This window comes from Amia ocellicauda, chromosome 21 (assembly GCF_036373705.1).
Source record: "Amia ocellicauda isolate fAmiCal2 chromosome 21, fAmiCal2.hap1, whole genome shotgun sequence".
NCBI lineage: Eukaryota > Metazoa > Chordata > Actinopteri > Amiiformes > Amiidae > Amia > Amia ocellicauda.
This window is the reverse complement of record NC_089870.1, coordinates 14,112,774-14,133,494: the sequence shown is the minus strand read 5'-3', so window position 1 is coordinate 14,133,494 and position 20,721 is coordinate 14,112,774. Positions and strand designations below refer to the sequence as shown.

The 20,721-nt window shown below is 40.6% G+C and overlaps 2 protein-coding genes across 6 annotated transcripts in view; both read right to left on the bottom strand.

Annotated features, from left to right (window-relative positions):
- The window catches only part of dync1h1 (dynein, cytoplasmic 1, heavy chain 1), a 34,451-nt gene extending 26,224 nt beyond the window's left edge, over window positions 1-8,227 (bottom strand). The window contains exons 1-15 of one of the 2 annotated variants that reach the window (XM_066694189.1): window positions 7,861-8,227; window positions 5,909-5,996; window positions 5,485-5,658; window positions 5,015-5,270; window positions 4,622-4,808; window positions 4,221-4,492; window positions 3,855-4,082; window positions 2,547-3,623; window positions 2,024-2,203; window positions 1,761-1,910; window positions 1,438-1,584; window positions 1,077-1,217; window positions 638-814; window positions 368-478; window positions 145-264 (exon numbers count right to left, since the gene is read on the bottom strand). In XM_066694189.1, the coding sequence (XP_066550286.1) occupies window positions 145-264; window positions 368-478; window positions 638-814; window positions 1,077-1,217; window positions 1,438-1,584; window positions 1,761-1,910; window positions 2,024-2,203; window positions 2,547-3,623; window positions 3,855-4,082; window positions 4,221-4,492; window positions 4,622-4,808; window positions 5,015-5,270; window positions 5,485-5,658; window positions 5,909-5,996; window positions 7,861-8,119 (3,567 nt within the window). In that variant the 5' untranslated portion in view covers window positions 8,120-8,227. The remainder of the gene's footprint in view (window positions 1-144; window positions 265-367; window positions 479-637; window positions 815-1,076; window positions 1,218-1,437; window positions 1,585-1,760; window positions 1,911-2,023; window positions 2,204-2,546; window positions 3,624-3,854; window positions 4,083-4,220; window positions 4,493-4,621; window positions 4,809-5,014; window positions 5,271-5,484; window positions 5,659-5,908; window positions 5,997-7,860) is intronic. The other variant, XM_066694188.1, reaches the window with a different exon arrangement.
- A 3,027-nt stretch (window positions 8,228-11,254) lies between these two features.
- The window catches only part of ppp2r5ca (protein phosphatase 2, regulatory subunit B', gamma a), a 45,169-nt gene continuing 35,702 nt past the window's right edge, over window positions 11,255-20,721 (bottom strand). For 2 of the 4 annotated variants that reach the window (XM_066694494.1, XM_066694496.1), the window contains 6 exons: window positions 19,718-19,888; window positions 19,386-19,513; window positions 18,890-18,991; window positions 18,542-18,614; window positions 15,926-16,042; window positions 11,255-14,614 (listed from right to left, as the gene is read on the bottom strand). In XM_066694494.1, coding sequence (XP_066550591.1) covers window positions 14,480-14,614; window positions 15,926-16,042; window positions 18,542-18,614; window positions 18,890-18,991; window positions 19,386-19,513; window positions 19,718-19,888 — 726 coding nt within the window. In that variant the 3' untranslated portion in view covers window positions 11,255-14,479. The remainder of the gene's footprint in view (window positions 14,615-15,925; window positions 16,043-18,541; window positions 18,615-18,889; window positions 18,992-19,385; window positions 19,514-19,717; window positions 19,889-20,721) is intronic. The other 2 variants (XM_066694495.1, XM_066694497.1) reach the window with 1 other exon arrangement.

Sequence of the window (20,721 nt, the reverse complement as noted above, 5' to 3'; positions counted from 1 at the left end):
TAAGTATAGGTTTAATTATAGCAATTAACTATTGACAAGAAATTGTACAGTTAACTACAACACAGCTTGGGCTCAGCTGTGCTGCTGGCTTTACATTTAATATAAACCCTAACCAAGCCGATTTATAAAAGATCGGTCACTCACATCCACTTGTTTCTCAAACTGCTTGATTTTGCGTTTCAGGGACTGTACGTAGGTGATGAAGGTGACAGCGTCCGAGGTGCTGGCTGTGTCCACAGAGTGCTGCTCCAGCTCTTGACGAGACTGTGAGGACACAGAACGGGCAGGTGAGACCGAGGCATAGGGCCACTCATACGTCAACACATAGTCGGCATGATTAACATGCCTAAGCAACCTCAGTGCTTACCTTGGAGATCTGAGAGTGGAAATCCTGCATGTTCTGCCCAAGCATCTGCCCAAATTTGCTGAGAACCTCTTTGTGCCAAGAATCGTACTTCAAGTTCACCTTCGATTGGACCTGGAATTTAAAACAAAAGAGAGGGATGTTAAGACTTATCCCAACACAAACAATCAAGCAGTATACACAAAACAGAACTTAGCTACTATCTGCAGGTGTAAAGAAGGAATAAGGTAAACAAAAAGTGGAAGACCTCTCCAAGATCATTCTGTATATTACCTTGCCATAGTCGATCACCACAGGCCCAAACTCCTTCTTGGTCTCAGCATTGTCAAAGGTTCCTCTTGCTTTCCGGATCTGAACCAGCAAGGCCTGCCACTTGTTGAGATCCTCGCCCAGGCGGTTGTAAATGTTCTCTGCCTGCATGTCCCACAGGCACTGGTACTGCAGCCACACCTGGACAAAAGCAGCAGAAGAAAATAGAGAACAATTTGTACAAGTTTACAAGTTGCACGGATAAGATAAAATACCATACTGTATGCAGAATCAAATTACAGTGATTTAGTTCAGCAACTATTGAATGATTAAGCAAACAAGGACTTTCTGAATCCTATATCTTGAGGAGGAAGCGTTTATTTACTGCAAAGCCATCAAATGACCGTCAGTGCGTCGAACAACACCGTTTATAGTTTGAAGTTATGAATGCAAGAGGCTGTACCTTCACATACTGCTCCACTTCACTGACGTTCTCCCGGACTGCAGAGTAGGCCTCCTCCAGAGCTGCAGGCCCATCAGGCATCCTGGTCAAGGCGTTCCTGTAGAACTTCTCCTCCTCAGACAGCTCATAGTGCACGCCCACCTGACACAACACAGCAGCTTTACTAACTCTAACTAACATCACAGTCTTGCACTCTCTTCAAATCCAAATTCTATGGCGTCCAAACGAAAACACCCAAATTTTATAATAATTAAAAAAAAAATTGGTCTCCGTCACTACAGTCATTTTAATACAGTACTCGTGTGAACCATAGCTACTCTCTGCATTCTGAACATCGTGAAAATGTAGTGGAAAAACAAACCTGATATCTCTGACTCTGGATTCGGGGAAGAGACAGGATTACCATCTTCCATGCGAACATCTCCTGGTACAGCTTATAGCGGCAGTCTTCAATGGGAGGGTTCAGGTAGATTACTTGGTTGGTGATTCTCAGCTCGTGCACAACGTTCTTTAAAAGGAAGGCAACGTGCACAATACGTCAGACCTTCATCGTACAAAAGATCCCTCAAATGTATGCACTAAAGCAGAGTATTCAGCACAGAGAGAAGAGTCACTGAGAGTAAAGTAGTTTAGTAGAGAACGGATTTCTTGCTAATTGTATTCAAAATCCAGGGGAGCTCCTACCTTGATCTTTGGTTCTCCTCCTGGCTTGTGACTGACTTGAGGTGCATCTGTGTCCATGTCCACATCAGCCTTGTCTTCCATCTGTCCCCGCAGCACCTGTGTCCAGGCTCTCAGCCCAGCCTGCAGACGCACGCCCAGAATCCTCTCGATCTGAATAGAAATGGAGGAAAAACAGTCAAACACCACAGCAAACCCCTAATGCTAAAGTTTGATAGAGTGAGTTGGAAAAAAACAAATGTCCAACCAAGTGGAAACACTCTGACCTCCATGTCCAACTTGTTGACCCAGATAGGCAGGTTGGAGTAGGAGTGCAGGTTCAGGTCATCCACTGCCTTCTGGACCCGATTCAGGATCTCGGTGAAAGTCTTGTGGTCGTACATGCATGTCTCCAGAGAGCGCACTTCCAGGTCAATCTTCTCCTCGATAATGAGAAGGTCATCCACCTGGAATACAGTCGAGTTGAGGGAATGGTGAGGCTATTACACTAATACATTCATTTTCACAACAAGACACCAAAAAAGAAGAAAGGTGCTAGTGGAATACTTTTAAATCAAGGCCATTCAACTGCTATACATATCTCACACACTTTAGTCCATATCACATAGAAAATCTCAAATTTGCATTATGTACATAAGTAGGCTACATACATATTCTGTCGATTGTTCACAAAAAGGGTATCTAAGCCTAATGCAGGTCACACAGCATTCTTCAAAATTGCCAACGAACACAGTCTGGACATCGTACCACAAACAGCCACCAAGCAGAGCCACCAAGCTGAAAACTAACCTTCTCTTGGAAGTTGAAGACTGTTTCGGCAAGGCGTTGTACATAAGGGTCAAGCTTGTAGGACTCCCACACCAGGGCGATGCCCTCTCCAATCAGGGCCTGCACCTCCTTCTTCAGCCCGGCAACCAGGAGGGAGATGGAGATACGCTCCTCCACCTTCTCGCAGGTGCGTTCGTAGGTGCGAACGCTTTCGATCAAGGAGATGGCGAAAGGGTACAGCTGGTTGGCCTGGTGGGCTTTGTTAACGATGGCCAGGGGCACACGGAAGCCAAGCCACTTGAGGTTGCGCACTTCCTTGGAGAGGGTGATGATCTCAGGGAGGAAGTTGACCTTCAACTTCAGCACGTTGCCACCACGCCCACGGGCCCGGGTGCTCTCGATGGTGAAGATGCGGCCCGACACGCCCAGGTTGCGCTGCTGGACTTTGCGCGCCCAGTCGTCGAAGATCTCCTGGGTGTTGAGCTTCATGCGGAAGCTGTCTCCATCCTGCTTCAGCTTCAGGCCCTCCACGTGGTTCTCCCAGCCCTTCCCCAGCACGTCCTCAACCCTCTTCATGTATGCAGTCAGCTGTCGGTCGATCTGCTTGGCCCAGATGATGGAGCCCGAGACCGGGGGGAGATCGCGCACGTGGCTCATCTTGCAAGACTGGCTCTGGGGGTATTGCACCTTAAACTTGTCATGCAGAGACTCGATGTCATCCTTCACACGCTGGATGAGCTGGGTCTGGTACTCCCGGATGGCTCCGCGGATGTGTGGGCGCACAAACAGGGCGTTGAAGCGGGAGAAGATACGGAACATCTCGTTGGCGTTCTTGGCGGTGCCCAGCTGGTCACGCAGACGTGCAGTGATGCGAGTCTCCACGCGGTCAATGCGCTCGTCGTAGCGCTTCATCGCAGCCTCCCATGCCTCCATGCCTTCCTTCGACACATCCAGCCCATCCACCTCCTTCACGTTCTCATAGGCCAGGTTCACCTCTTCAATGGCGTTGGCGTCAGCTGCATCAAAGAGAACTTCAGCCACTTTCAGGTCTGGGGGCTCCACTGCTTCCCCTGGAGTCTGCTGGGGGACGGCTGAGACCTGTGGCCAGGAGGAATATACAGGCATTAAAAGGAGATTTCCACTTCTCTTGTGCAACCTCCATAGCTTCCAAATCAAACAATCACTTAAAATTCTCTCTCCTTTACCAGTAATGGTAGAAGAGTTCTACACAAGGCAGTATTTAATTGCCACTCTAATTAGTATAACCACATCAGATGACCTTGAAAAGTGAGAGCTTTTAAGTGTGGCCTAACACAGCCTGGGCCGTACCTGTGGTCTGAGGACTCGCACAATGACGGCTCTCAGCTGCTCGTGCTGCCGTCTGAAGCGTCTCATGTGATCCAGGCGGGCCTGCAGCTTGCGGTGGGCCGGGTTGATGCGCCACACCATCTTGAGGTTCTCCTCCCTCTTCCTCTTCACAATGTCCCTGAGCAGCACCTGCAGTTTCTCATACTCATCGTCCCAGGTTTGAAACACCTCAAAACACGCCACCATCACCTGAGGGGCAACGACATTAGTACACAAAGTTAAAAATGCACCTCTCCCAGGCAATTTAGCTCCCTGACCTTAAATTGACTCTGAATCCTTATTGTCAAGTTATTATACATTCTGTAATTGCAAGGCAAAATATCTAACCTTTTCAAATTCTTCATACGCCACATGCATCAGCTTCCTAGTGCCGAGCACTTTGAGAAGCTGGGAGCTGAGGTCCCGGGAAATGGCTTCCACTAGGCGCAGAGCTCGCTGGATAGGATACTTGGTGTTCCTGATTTTCCGAAGGTGGGTGAAAATGGCCATCAGAGCCTGCCGGATTTTGTCTAGCTCAGTAGCTGACAGAAGGTCGTTCAGAGGAAAGTCTTTCATCAGGGGGTTGTAGTCATTGACAGTCTCCACAGCCTGCTTCAGACCTGAAAAATATATCAGTCAGTACCTTTAGACACAGGAGAGATCTTGTAATGAGAGATCTTACACAACACACAATTGTATTACATCAATAGGATACCTGCCCCTAATTTAAATTAATGCCGAACCCTTACCAGTGTCCGTGTCGAAGCTGACAGTGGCGTGGAAACGCTTGCCGTGCTTCAGGATGTCCAAGGTGAGCAAAACCTCCGGGCTCTCCCTCTTCTCTTGGATGCGGTTGAGGGCGCGCTCGAGATTGAGCCAGAAACTGATCTCCTGCAGGGCCGTCCCAGACGCAGGGTCCCGGTCCAATTTGGTCACCTGAAAAGAAAGGAGAAGGAGGAGTATTACAGCAGCTCATCAGGAAAGTGCTAGAGAGAACCACTGACATGCGGATACTGTGTGCATGAGCTTCATGCAGCCCAGAGACATCTCCGATTACTTAAACACAATTAAAGTCTATATTTCAATTAACAAGACAGCTAAGCGGTGTCCCGGCCCACAGCCCCATCGCTCTCGGGCCTCACCTTCTGGATTTCTCTGATCCAGCGATTCACCCCAGACTGCAGCTGGTTGAGGAAGGTGGGGTCCTCCACCTTGTCCCCAAAGTCCGTGACCTTGGGCTTCTCCCCCCGCTCGTAGCACTGCTTGGCGATGTTGGTGATGATGGGGTTGATGAGCAGGCTGATCTCGGGGATCTCGATGTTCTGCTGCAGGTGCAGAAGCCCCATCTCGAGCTCTGCGATCTTCTTCTCCACAGAGGGGGCCATCTTGTCACCATCCCTGGAAAGATGAAGTGAGGGCGGGGTTAACACTGGTTACCAATTTGCCATGACAAATGATCAGAATTTTAAAATATTATATTGAAGCAGTAATGGGATTATTTGTTTATTTAGTCCTGCAAAGACCAGAACATGTCCATTAGTTATCGTTAGCGCCATTTCAGATAATGCAGCTGGGACCATCTGAAAGAGGGCGTGTTCTTCTGCAGGTGTACCTGTCTGCCTTCCCAGACTCCCTGATGTAGGATTTGAAGAAGGGAGCGACAGCATTGCTGATGAAGGAGTGCAGCGTCTCGTAGGGAGAGTCCTCGCTCAGAGTCAGGACACGCAGCTGAGACGAAATGGGCTTATCGGCATCGATGACTCCCGTCCTCTTGATGAACGCCAAACTGAAAAAGCACACAAACGTACCACATTGAGTTTAAGGTCACGCACCACTGTCAATCAATTGATCATTTGCACCTGATTGAATCAATTTCTAGGACTATTTCTATGAAGGAGCAAACATTTCAAATCTTGGAAAAACACTAAAACCCTATGTTCCTAGGAAGCTGGGTGTACCACACTGCACTAACAATCCTAACCACGAACATGAAGAGTGGTGCCTGACAGTTTAAAATCTTCGAAGTGTGCATTTACCTGTTTGACTTGAGCCCATAATGAATGTCAATACTGATGTTGTAAGAGATGCATTCTTTCTCCTCTTCACCCTCATCACCCACATCCTCTGCAAAACAGAAAAAAAACATTGTCATACACTGCACTCATCTGCACAGACAACTAGGCCCAGTCAAATCACTGACAACACAAATTAAAAAAAAAAAAAAAAATCAGGAAGTCGAGCAGCACAGTAATGTCTATCACTGCTTTGATGAGGTGGACAATTCCATATTAATACAAAAATCTGTAAAACAGTCACTAAAAAAAGAAAAAGATTATACTAATAAATAATTTCTGAAAGAGAAACTAACCACTCCTGTTTATTTGAAATTTATACCACGCTATTTGTTGTTTCTGTTTCTTTTAAGCAATGTTTTGCATTATTCAAATGAGCATGAGAAAATGATTTATCTGTAAACAGAATATTCAGGATTAATGAATAAGCACATTTTTAAAATTACGTTATTTAGTAGTGCAGGGCACAGCCATAATGCAAGTAAGGCTTTCGTTTTATATGCAATCCATCCTGAAACAGCCGATGTCTCACAGGGTGGAGCTCTATTTGAGGAATGATGTAACTTCTGCCAACACTGCTCTACTGAGCGCACCAATCTGCAATGCAGCAGTGAGCAGCATTGCCCAAATCTCCAAATCTTGTACTTTTAAAAGGACAAGCATATATATCTAAAAGCAGTTCTAGAACAGATGTACATCTTCATTATTCTGTGATTAAGTGCACAGCAAAATATATTACATAATGGCACATATAGGGTTATTCCACCGCAAGGATGTCAATACCGTGAGATCCTAAAAATGCTGGCAGGAATAAATGCTGCCTAAACTCCACAATGCACCACGCAGGACACATTTTCACTCAATCCAGAGCTGAAGACAGTCCTCAGCTTTCACTGCACTGATGGGACACATGCACCCAACATCAGTCTCCTGTGAGTTTCTACCAATTTATCTAATCAAAAAGGTATTCAAGTATAAACAGTGATGGCAAATTACTGGCCATTAAAAGAGCAAGACTGACTGGAAATGAGAAGGACATAAGCTTTTATTATTAGAAAAGTAGATTGTCAGATGAGCAAAAATACAGAAATAACCTATAGCACCGCATGATGGCCCCTTTTGGCTTTACTAAAATAAACATTTGCAATTAATATGGCCATGCAGAAATCTAATTTTGGATCACTGCAGCGTAACCTCCTCTGTATGCAAGACAGAATTATATTTCAAAATGTACAATACTACCCATCTACAACCACAGACAAGTGACTCTTTAGCCAAGTGGACAGGGAAATAATGAAGCAAACATATCCTGTTTCTTATATGTACAATATTGCTAAACTTTTAAATAACTGATATCTTATCGGAGAAACACCACTGACATGCTAACGTTCAAAGTCTGTAGAAACTGTTCATCAATTCTTGTAGCGCAGATTCACGCAGTTCTGCACAGATCTGCAAACTCCTACCAATCCCATTGGTGGAGGAGCGCAGATCCGCGCATAATTCTGCGTCCACACTGTTTTATGACAGATGAGATGCCACACCCAAGTTTATAAACAAATGCAATAAAATGCAAAGCTGATTCTGCCAACAACGTGTTATAGTAGCGTTATAATTATACTACTAGCTCGTAATACAGTTGATTCAAATGTGCAGAAGAGCGGAAATCTGAAATCAAGTTAAATAAGGAAGTTGTTTCTGTCCGGACATAATCGTCGGGCAATGGATTGGACACATTACTATGCTTCAGTATATGCACACTGGCTGACTGTGTGGGATGCGCTGCCCCAACCCTGCTCGGATGGAGGGGATGCAGCATCATTGTGGTGGGAGCTGCCAATTCCTCGGACCCCTCCATCCGCGGCGTGCACCAAAGCGCCCTGAGCACATATCCCCGTCCCTCGACTAACACGTACCTTTCAGGGTGTTCCTCTCCACCAGGATGGTGTGAATCTGCGGATCCGAGAGGAATTTCCTCATCTGCTCCACGGAGCTCTTCTCTTCCAGGGCGGTTTCCAAGGAGGCCGGGCCCTCGCCGCCATCTTCCAGCAGCAGAGGGACCAGCTTGCGAATGTGCTTCTGCAGCACCGAGGTGTCCGCGACGGTCTGCACGGCGGCCGACACCTCCAAGGTGCCCGAGCCGTCGTCCCCGCCGACTCCCCCGCTGTCAGACATCTTCCAAAGGGCGGCTTGCCGAGGTTTCAGCGGTGGAAATGGATACAGAGGACCGAAGAAAGGAGTCAGCACTGCTCCGCCTCCTGTGTGCTGAATGAAGCGACTTTCCAGCGCAGCTCCGGTCAAGTGACAGATCCGCGCAGGCTGTTTTGACGTAGCTCGTCGTGATGCATGCTGGGACTTGTTGTTTATATTCGCGGCAGACGCATAGGCGTCGCCAATAATAAGGACTACAAATCCCACAAATGCCAGCAGAATCCTGAGCTCATAATATTGCCCATTGTCTTTTCCTTTAGAAACGAAAAAAGGGAGTGGTGACCTATTTACTTCCATATTTTGTCTACTGGATTAAGGGCGGTATAATGACAGTTTAAGTATATTATTATGAATATAGTATTAGTACCTGGTCATAAAATGTAAATGCAACGAGACTAATGTATTTCTAAATGTATATATCTGATGTAGTCTGGAACCATTAATGAAAAGCCCACATATAAGGATGCACACTTGCACCCATTTTGCAAGACGTGATTTTAATTTGGAATATTTTCATCAACAAACTGAATTATCAACACAAATATTGTCGTCGTGTGCTTTAATGTGAGTGTAATGCTTCTTAAATTAATAATGAAAATTCCAACAGTACCATTACAAACCACCTGAGGTCGATATTGGTTTACAAACGGTTTTTTAGGCAAACCTGCTACGGTGTAATAGCTCTGATGATTACATACTAGATCTCCAAATGTATATTTTGATATATACATGCAGATTTTTAGATTATAAATTAGAGTGTAAAATATAATTTAGCTACCCCATCCACTATCTTGTCTTGGAATTTATTTCTGAAAACGTACCTTGTCAGAAATAGTGATAACATCAGTCTGAGTGCAGCTCCTGTTGCACTCTTGTGTGCTATTGTTCTTGTTCTACAGTGCAACAGCTTGATTGACAGCTACTGCTATGCTTCAAAGGCTCTTTCAGTATCTGAAACTGGGTTCTTCATCTGTTTTTGAAATGCATTTGGCATATTAATCACCGACGGGACAAGCATGGGGTCAAAAATAACAGGCTATTTAAGGATAAGGCACTCTTAAGTGGCCTTATCACAATTAGAAATGCAACCACGGCTGAATTACTTTCCTAGAAAACTGAATAAACCTTGGGGTGCTGGAGCACGTTCAAAGGCTAGACATTTCTGAACACTGGGTGTATACACTCCAGTTAATTCTAATGTTGGTACCTATTGATTAATGTATGTTTATGCAATGCCAAGGTAAAACAGTCATGTGTTCTCTCTTCAATTTATGTAACTGAGCCTTCAGCTACAACATCAAAGCAGTAAAGTGGCAGCTGTACCGACACACAGCCTTCAAGGTGAGCTAAAGCATTCTCGAGCAGCTGAGCTCAGCAAATCGTGTAAAGGGAGCTCAATGCCACCACAGATACCATTTTTGCAGATAGTATTAATCGTGGCTTATTTCCACGAACACAAATTAAGAAATACTATCACTGCCTACTATCACTTTTGGCTGGACGTTCAGATCCCGTCATTTGTCATATTGTGTTGTGCATTGGTCTGAAAACATGCAAACACACAACACTCTGTATTGCGGTTGTCTCCCGAGGTCTGGGGGAATTCCTCACACCATCAGCAATAATGTTTGGAAAACATCTGCAGCAGGACTCACCTAAAAAGGGATTAAATGTGTGCTAACTAGTTATAAAATAACAGCACTTAAATGTAAATTAAGAACGATGAAAAGATATAAATGAAAAATTATACAATCAAAATTCAAGCCTTTAAAAAGTGAGAGGGAGAGAGAGATTAGTTTTCATTTAAGTTAGACTGGTTTTTATTCCTGCAGGAGAAAGATCCAGATGGTAATAAAGGAGGTTTATTTTCCCCCCATCTCCTACCCCTAGCTGAAAACTGTGATGTAGGAGCTTTTACTAAATTCTGTGTTTATTCTGTTTGTGGAAAGCACAATATGAGGAAGGAAGTACACAGACCCATATTGGATCAGCTTAAATAGTTTCTTTATATAAAAAGGCAGCTGTGCAGCAAAAATATTTATACCAGGACACTTTATAATCATAGTGGTTCCTATAGTTTCAGTTGTATAGCAATTATGTAAACCATCAACGTTTAAAATGAGAAGTCAAAATCAAAATGCTTGATCACAGGGTAAGGTTTAGTATTTCAATTAGATTATATATATATATATATATGAAATACATTTTCAATAAATATTAAAAAGCATAACTAATGGAAATGCATCTTCCCATAGTCATGCTATTGGTTAACAACTGTTCTCATTTTTTGATAGACAGGCGACTCAAATCCTGTGAATAGATATTCAAATTCATACTTTTAAAATGGCATTTAAATGAGCTATGAATTAACCATCCATCTCCACTTCAAGTAATGCATCAGTGGACACATCTTTCAGGAGAATTGTTTTTTAAAGCACAAATGCCCGATGTTTCTTTAGGGGAAACAGTCTTAACACTTGTTAGATATGCAGCATGTAAGTCCTATTATGACACTTGTGGTACAGAAGGCAGTTTGCGAAACAATAGATCCATAAGGCCTGGCGGTACTGCGTCATGTCCCAATTGATTTCAAAGCAAAAATCTTTATTAGCGGACAATAACAAAGCATATCTAACATGACTTTGCCTCTGGACAGACGCATTAGTTCAGCTCACTGCACAGAACAGTGATAGCTTTCCATTGCACCTTACAACCCCAGTTTGGAGTCGTGTGTGTTGCCCTTATTAGTTACATGAACAATGAATTGACTTGGGCTCTCTCGTCCTCTGCATACATGTGTATATCTTCAAGTTAATTTCAATGCTGCTTCGTATTTCTTTATGCTACAAAGGTTTTAATCAGTCAGTCTTTATTTTGAAGTCCCTGCTCCCTTCGAATTGAACACTGAACACTAAAGCCAACATACAGTGTTTGTAGTGCGAGTCCACATGCCCACACACAGCTGGTAGGTGTACATCCTGTGAGAGATGTAAACAACCACATTTTTCCCTCCTGTGAAACATATGCAAAAATAAAGCGTACTACGATTCAAGATGTTTGTTGCGCTAGAAGTAAAACCACTCGTTGATTCTTTTAGGATGAAAATATAAAATCCACATGTTCTCTTTATTTATTCTATATAGATGTACACCACTTGAGAATTGGATAAAAGCACACAATTCAAGGCTAATGTATGACGACTTTCTTCACAGACATTTGAATGTGGAAACAAATCTTGAGAATTACAAATTGATAAAAATATTAGAATTGAAACTTTTAACATTTCTAATGCAGATAGTTACAGGTACGGTCTAAAAGGAAAAAAAAAAAAAGTGTGCCACTTACCAACTTTTTGCAGTTGCTATTAACTTTTTATTCTGTACATAGGACCATTTTGTACAAAATATGAAACCTACTGTTTAATAGATATATAACACTACATAAAACCAAGTACATTATATGTACAATATTAAATGAAGCCATTTAGTACAGGTCACATACTAAAGGACACTTGTCATGTTATTGTATTCGGAAAGCACATGTAAAACAAGATCTTGCAGAAATGCTGAAGTAAAGCCATGAATTAAAGGAAAACAGTCACCAAAACAATCTTCTGCTTTTTTGTATGAATTCAGTAATTTATTTATGCCACTACTGCAAATACAAAAAAAGCCTATAAGATGTCTCAATAGAAAATATGGCATCATCCTGTAAAACAATTTAAACTATTAATATAACAGCAATATATTTTTAGAGGGACAAAATTTGCTTGGTGAATGTTTTTCTTTAAGAAGAAAAAAAAGAAAAGAAATGCTGAACATGGTAGTATATTTTACACTTTGCACATTCAACCAAACATTAACATACACTGTTTAGTGGGCAAAGAAAAATTACAACCCTCCATAAACACCTCACACAAACATATTGAACACCCAAACCAAAGGACTATTTGATTAACTACCGTTTAACAGAGATGGAAGTTCAAACAATGGTATACAGAGAGATGTAGATATAAAAAATGGAAAATTAAAACTAAGCACCCTTCTCTCCTTGATAGGGAGGCATGCTGGGATAGCCTCTGTCAAGTAAAAATGGGATAAATATACACTGACAAAATCAATCATCACAGCCAAAAGCAGGATTGCTTCATTTGGGATACTACAACAAACAGCATTTTCATAGTTCAAGTTTAACAGGAAGTGCTTTTCAGGTAGTTCAATAGGCTATTCTGCAGCATTCTGGAGTTTTTAATTCAGCCGCATTTTTAAAAGAGAAGAATTTTATATGGGATCATTCCTAAAAACTATCTTCTGGTAGGGTGTATGCATATACATACATATATATATATACACACATGTATACACACACATATAGACATATGTATACGTGTGTGTTATATATATATATATATATGCATGTATAAGTGTGTGTGTATATATACATACACTGACACTAACACATTTTCCCCATCAACTGACACTTTGTAAATAAATATGCAGGGTTTGGCATTCAGACAATATTTGACTACTCTCTCCTCTTTAATTCAGGCCAGTGTGTTCCTATTATCATTTCAATATAATAAAGGCACTCAATGAAAGACCTTTGAAAGTTGAGAAAGGCTGTGTTTTCATCAATAACCTAATGAGAGTAACAGTCCTTTCCAGGCTTCAAGGTTCAGAAGCACCTCAGAGAAAGAGAGCAAGCGAAGTATCCATACTGGCCAAGTTCAGAGCAGGGGGGGGGGGGGGGGCGGGAAGAGGGAAGAAAAAGAGAAAGTGGTGCTTTTTCACGACCATTGCTGGCTTTAGTTGCGCCTGTCTGTCTTGTTTGCGTTATGCGGCCCTGAAAGCCTACAGATAAAGGTAATTGCGGGATGAGACCTATTCAGTAAGAGTAGCCTTTAATTATTTTTATATATATATATTATATTTTTATTTTTACTGTGCATCACAAAGGCAAGCAGTAACAAGTATTACAATGATCGAAAATAGGGATACTTAAGATGAACATATAATTATTAGTACTATCCCATTTAATGTTTTTGAGCATTATATTAACAGCGATAATGACTGTGTGCATTTTCTCCAAAAACCAAGTCATAAATCTAGGTGCTTTAAAGTATGCAATTGTCACTGGAATGTACTGCATACAATAGCAGGTTATATGGAGTGCACAAGCATGCATATTAATGAGTACAGAGACCTGTTCAGCATTTCTTGATCCGATTCAATTTGGATACTAATGCTATGACTTAAATGCCAGATGGTTAATCATAGCTTCCTGAAGGCAAAGAGCTAGCCATTGAAGCACAGGCTTCTCCAAAACACCACATTTACTGACAGTCCCATGTCTTATTAGTGGTGGTAAAATAGAGAACATTTAATCTAGTAAAGAAAGAAAAAAATAGCCTAACAAAATAATAAAATGTCAGTATTTTACAATTTGTACAAAAAAACAATATTGTGCAATTTCACACAGCCCAATCTGTTGCTTTTAACAAAGAAATTTACCATTGTTTGAACTACCAAGATTCAAACTGCATTCTGGGTAAGCTTATTGCCTAAAGAACTGGACTGGTTTTATTTGGAAAGAGGAGAAAAAAATTAAATGGTATGGCACGAAAACTGTAAGTAGCTTCGATAGAAGAACTGAGCCCAGAGTAAACCTCCATTCGTTGTTTCTTTATACAATGCCATTCGAATAGTCTCATCAAAACATGCTTTTCATCTGAACAATTGTACTTAAAATAAAATAAAAAAAATGATAAAGTCTGTGGCTAAGGAATTCTGCATCCCCCCCTCTCCGGTTAAAATGTGTCAAGATTAAAGGTCAACACATAATCAATAAAACAAATAAAAGGCCGTGGCACTGGTAGCTGTCCCTGGGCTGAACGAAATGTCCATTCGCTTTCCTTTCCTGGTTTGTTCCCTTTAAAAGAAAAAGGAGGGAAGGAAAAAGAAAGATAAAAAAAAAAAAAGAAAAAAAGAACCCCCCACTCCCGGCCTGCTGTCTCCACGGCCTCCCCAGCTACACCGCAAACTGCATCCACTCTCCACTTGCAACTGACTCCGTATCTTGGGAGCTCATCTTCAGATTCGTTTTTTTTTTTTTTCTTTTTAATGAAAATGACAATAAAAATCCAGAACAGGCACATGACATTCAGGAGAGAAAAGAAAAACAAACGAAAAAAATGAAAAAAGAACACCTGAGAAAGCAGAAACCATAATGACTAGAGCACAGGAGCTGTAGTACGCAGGCACACTTTGCGTCTGTGCCAATACTTAATGTGCTGTTCTCTGCCGGGCAGAAACGTGGTGTGTCCGTCTAGTGCCCATCGTGAGTCGTCAACATTTCTTCAGCACGGCGATGGGATTCCAAGGCTTTGACGGTGTAAATATCCTGAGGCAGCTCAGATTTGCGTCTCACGAGGGGGCGGTCCTTTCGCTGGTCTCTCTGCAACTGTTGAGGAGAAGGTGTAAATTAGACCAAACGCACAAGCTTCTTTCTTTATCCAACCCCAAGCTCTAGCAACCTGGTGTGCCACTACAGGTTCTGCCATACAGCGAGGCCTCTGACAGACCCGAAGATGGAGATTTTAAGCAATCTCAACTTCAATGAAATCTTTTGAAAAGTGTTCCATTTGTGTAGTTGCTCTCCTGCTTCAGAGGTGATGAACAGATTGAAGACCATCATATTCTCTGTTTATTCTGGTAAGGTACTCAAAGTAATTTACACCTATTCAACCCTTACAAAGCTACTGTCATGATTATTAACAATAAAAGGGAAAACAGGGTCATAAACAAAATACAAGCCAGTTAAATACTCATATGCTCAGGCAGATGCATTTCAAACGGGCATGAAAGAAAACGGCTCATGAAAGCATTTGAAAAGCTTGAGTGGAAGAAAGCCTGTTCTAGAAGTAGATGCAACGAGGCAGGCATGTCTCATTACTTAACATGCTTAACTATAATTAACTATAAGGGGTCTCCATAAGTAACCAATCCACAGTAACCTATTGTTCACACAAATTAATAACTTGGTATCGTTAATAATAGGAAACGGGAACAAACCTCCCAACTTGTTTCCACCAACCTCTGACATGAACTGGTACATAGTATATTGCTCTACTTTTGCTATCTTCTGCTATCTTGCTAGTAGGGAGTTTTAATGAGGAATAAGTCCGGAAGTTTTTCTTGGCATTTCCTAAGTAACAGTCTGACATCACACAGATATGGTATCTATTTACATTTTTAATTTTGTTGCCTAAACCCCCACCCCAAAAGAAATGTATTATGTATAAATGTATATTATGTCAAGCTCCCACCTTTTGCGGTTGTTTCTGCCTACAACAGCTTCAGGGTACACCCATTATATCGTTCCTTCTCCTTTTGACAAGCAAAAGGTGTATTACCCATACAGGAAAAACTTGAGTATTTTCAAAGTTTAGGAATTTAAAGCATTTACACTACTCCACAATTGAATTACCACCGAGCTCACGGAGAAGCTTTGATTGGAAGTACCAGAGTTTACAAAAGCCAAAGGAAAGAAGGCCACGCACCCTTGGAGACTTCAAGAAAGTGTATTAAAATGGAGTTCATGAAAATGAGTAACATGCTTAGGTTAAGAGGGCTATTCTACCCTCAAATGCATGCAAAATGTTGCATACTACATAATGTTATTGATTCCAGTGCTCAGTCCATGGCCTGCCTTTGTAAGGCTTAGAGGCTGTAACTACTACTATTAGAGGAGATTTATAAAACTCATTTTTACCTGAGTAGCTTCTTCCTCTACAGTCTTTTTAAACATCTGAACATCTTCTATCAAGGGACCATCTGTCTCCATTTCTACTGGACTATTGAGGTCAGAGGAATCAACATACACATGGTACTAATATAAAACAAAAGCAACAAATAATCCAAATCAGTTGCAAGCAAAGGAAGACTAACGGTATCAGAGGTTAACAAAGGAGAAGGAGAAAACGGTAAAAATAATAAGAATAAAATAAATAAATAGGTGAATGCAGGAACCATTTCCCATAAATACAGAATTAATCAAATTGAAAGATGAACTGAATTGGAAAACAAATTATAATCATGATCATTTATTGAAAACTTAAGGTTTAAGATCATTAATCAGTTATGATGGTGAGGAAATTAGCAAGTGGTTGGTAGCAAGTTTGCCCAAAACCTATTAAGAACTGTGATGAATATCAGAATTAAAAACTGGTCACACTTATTTTAACTGTTTTAAGTAAATAATTAACCTACTGCCGATAGGTTAGTATCAGAAAATCAATCCAGAACTGTAGCTTTACAGTCAATCACATCTGTTGGTCAACATGCACTCACAGATTATAGAGTTCTACATTCAATATGTATTTTAGTTTTTCAGATGTATTGAGCACAATCTGAGAGCCCTTCTTAAAATGAGTTGTTACAATAGGGGAGGCACAGTACAAAAGCCATATAGAAAGTGCAACAGGATTTTTTTATAAATGACAAGTTAATAAAGCACTGATAATGGGCTCAATGCAAATCATTTCAAAAGTTCAAAACTTCTAGGCAGCTGAAACAGATCAGAAACCCACTAACTTCTAGATAAGCTTATAATATCAAATTGAAGTAGTCAAGCAGTCAATGGCTTGCTAAGGACAAAAGCGAAGGCTGATAAGAAAAGCCGTTATTTGGCAAATGTCATAATGGTAGTGAGAGTGACCAAGGATTTCCAATGGTTGTTAAAACTGGGAGCCTGTGAGAGGCAAAGTAAAAGACTATTTTTTGGGTGAAGGAGGCATCTTATAGCCTGGAGGGCACAGCGTGATCTTCACTTCTCCATGTGGTTGCCAGGATTACAGTAAGGAGGGGGTTTGAATATGTTTCCTGCCCTACATTAACCCAATTAAGGTAAGGGGACTTACCTTTAGAACCAGTTTTGAATTCTAACATCCTCTCTCCCCCCTTTTGAATAATATTTAACAATTACATTTTTTAATTCTACATACTAAGTACAAATATAAACAATACAAAGTGTTATTGTTCAAGTGCTTGAATGCCATAGTACCATCTGGCATTCAGTAACTGAAATTATAAGCGCAACGGAATCATATATTAAACAAATTGTACTCATACAGACAATATAGTTTTGTTGATAACTAATAAATACAAAAAAAATGCCAGAGGAATATTTTCTTTTCAGTAAATATAAATCCTAATAAACTCAACCAAACAATGTAATAATTATTGACTAGTGTGTTTAACAAGCAACATCCTAAACTCGGATAGGTTTGCTATTAACCAGCTTAAATCAGATGTGCTCCTCAAACACAAGAACAATTTTATTCGTTATAATGAAAATTACTGTATTTATGCATTTCACTTCAAATCTTAAAGCCAAAGTGACTACAATTACTCCTTCAACGTTTTTCATGTAATTGTATTTACATTTGATCATTGGAAAAATATTTTCTACTGTCATGGTACTCACTGTTATATGTGGATTATTTAAAGTGATGTTATTCTAATAATTTTTGGTATATACATTTCATTAGTATAATAATCAGAACAAACAAATTTCTCCCACAAATGTAGGAGTCTTTTTAAAACTCCAACACGCTGCAGGATTTTGAACACTCTCAGAATACATTTTGCATAACATCATCCAAACAAGGGTGGACCATTTAACGAACGCAGTAGCTCTTCAGGAAGTACACCGATAAATGTAGGTCATGCAATCAGTGACATTTGCAATTTGCTGCAATGAAGGGAAACTGTGGAATCTCAGTGTAAAAAACCTGCTTGATTCAGATTACATGAAGAGGTCATTAGTCATGGTAAAAGTTATCCTAAGGCTCTCTGTTACAGAACTTCAAGCTGTGATAATGCATTGCTTCATGAGAAGAGGTTTAAATAATAATGAAAAAAAAATCCAGACAGAAAAACACTAAAGCTCAAATGTTAAAGTAGCAGCAAGATTCATTACCCACCCTCACTAGATTTGTGTTTAGGAAAATGCTCGTTACAGAACACAGAAGACACCAAGAAACCGGACGTGATGACAATACACTATCAAGGCCAAAATCTCTCCTTTGGTTCATAATAAACATCAACCCAAATCCGATTCTGTAACCTGCAAGCCATGCTCTAGGTATACATTTCTGAATCAGGAGCTGGTGTGTTGCTTTGTGTGGGGAATGAGGTTAAAATTACCATGGTAAACACCCTTTGTACATCGCCCCCACACACAGCTACAACACGACTTGTGAAAAATGAAACCCGATTCAAACTTAATGAACTGTGATAAAGCTTCATATAAAAGTACTTTGTCTAAGCGTTGTTTATAGATCACAGATCAGATGCAAAATGCTTCAATACAATTCAGTACACTTACCTGTGGGTTTGATTTGGCGAGGTTTTCAATCTTGATCCAGGCCTCCTCCCTCTCTTTTGATTTTGCTTTCTCTCTATAAAAATAAAACATTAAAAAAATATATATATATATATTCACTATATAATTTTAAACATACATGTGAAAATAAATCTATATAATACACCCTCAAACAGTTTAACAGCCGTAAGGTATCACTAGTCATCTATGATTTCCCTAGGGACAACTATGCTTTTCTATGCAAAATATGTAGACAAAATAAAACCCATAGTAAACAGTATAAAAGCTTAAAATAATATTTTAAACTGAAAAAACAGCCCCTTTTACTTGCAATAATAATCGTTTACTCACTTATTCTTTTCTGCCCTAAACTGTTGAGTGCAATCGTCAAACAGCTTCTGGTTCATCTCCATGAAGAGCTTCAGAGCATTGTAAATCAAACCATGGATGGTTCTGTAAAGTAAACATGGCAGACATCAAACCAACCTGTATACAAGCCCAATTATGAATATGACCACCTCAGATTTATATCATCTTTTCATTTGCTTTTTTTTCTGCTCAGGCCAAAGCTTGATTACAAATAGTGAATTCTAACTGTGTGAAAGAATTTATGAAGGACCTCGTTTCATCCACAAAGGCCACAGTGAGACAATATCGGGTTTGTGCTCGTCTCCTATGAATGCATCTTGGATGCATTCTTTACACGAACCTGAAATGGTCAAACTGACACAGAATGATCCTTTTAGAAGAGTCATGAAGTTAAGGCTTTATGAATATAAATACTCTTATTTGTCCTTACATACGATAGACAAAAACAGATCAAAGGAAAAAGTGACTTGTGACTTACTTGTTCCAGTGGGTCTTTGAGTTCCGATACAGGGATGGGAACATGATGGGCAGGATTCTGGCTGCATTGTCACTGATGAGGCTCATAATGTATTCGTTATTCCAGTAGTACAATGCTCTTTCTGCCACCTACAGTAAATAATGTACATCTCAGAATATTTCATAACCGATGCATAATTAAATCCCATAGATTAAACAAAACAGTCTGGGGGGGGGAGTGCTTAAACAAAAGAGATGGATAACATTAGCTTAGTAAGTAAAAACATTTGTAATTAATTGGTTCACAAACAACTACACTGCAGAGGAGTAGTAATACAATACTTTATCACTCACCTGAAAATGCGGACTGGATACACACTTCGCCAACTGTCTAAACAGAGGCTCCATGACCTTCACAAACTCTGACGGTTCAATTACATCCAATATTTCCTCTAGTTCGTTAAGAAACATGACTTCCTTTGGACTGTGAGTCTTTGGCCAGTATTTGAGGAGTGCCATTACAACCTGTGAAATAAAAGCGACACAGACATCACTTAAAGGGGAAAGGCCCATCTGTCAGGAAAGCACAGTAACGGCTGGGGATGACATCATACTGATTGTGAACAGTCCCACAATCCACTTGTTCTCACATTCATCCGACTTTTCAAAGGGATATTGGTTACAGGTAATGTAAAAAGAAGATTCCTTCAGAGGCTTTCAAACAGACACAAATGTAAGGTCAGGATCTACTTTAAGACCAATAGTATGATCCCCTCCCTCACACCCCCCCCCTCACACCTAAAAACAAAGGAAACAAGACTAAACAAATATGACAGTAGCATGCTTACACTCTCATTTGGATGCCAAGGCAGCCCTTTTTAGACCCAGTCCTAAGTCCCTGGGAAAGGTGTTGCCTTGACCAAGTTGAGGACATTTGGATTTCAAGTGCCATAAGTCATACTGTTGGTCAATGATAAAACCATTACAAAGCTTGACAAAGTTCCTGCGTGTTCTTTCTGTACACAAGTCACTAATTGCCTGTGTATTAGACACACTTTCACTAACCTTAGGTAAAGACGGTTGTCCAGTAGTATACTGTCATTTAATGTGTTACCTGATACCCCATGGTAGCCAAAGAAACCAAAAAACATAATTACTGTATATAAACTATCTATGCTCTCATTCGTTTATTGCATTAATAAGCATTTAGTTATCAGAAGCATGCATCTCATTTCAGTTTGTCCAAGCATAGTACTGTACTTGCATCTTCCACCGAGAGAACTTGCTGCGATTTCTACAGGCTTTGGCCGCAAACACATTGGCAGAACCATATAGCATTTTAACTCAATAAATTAAAA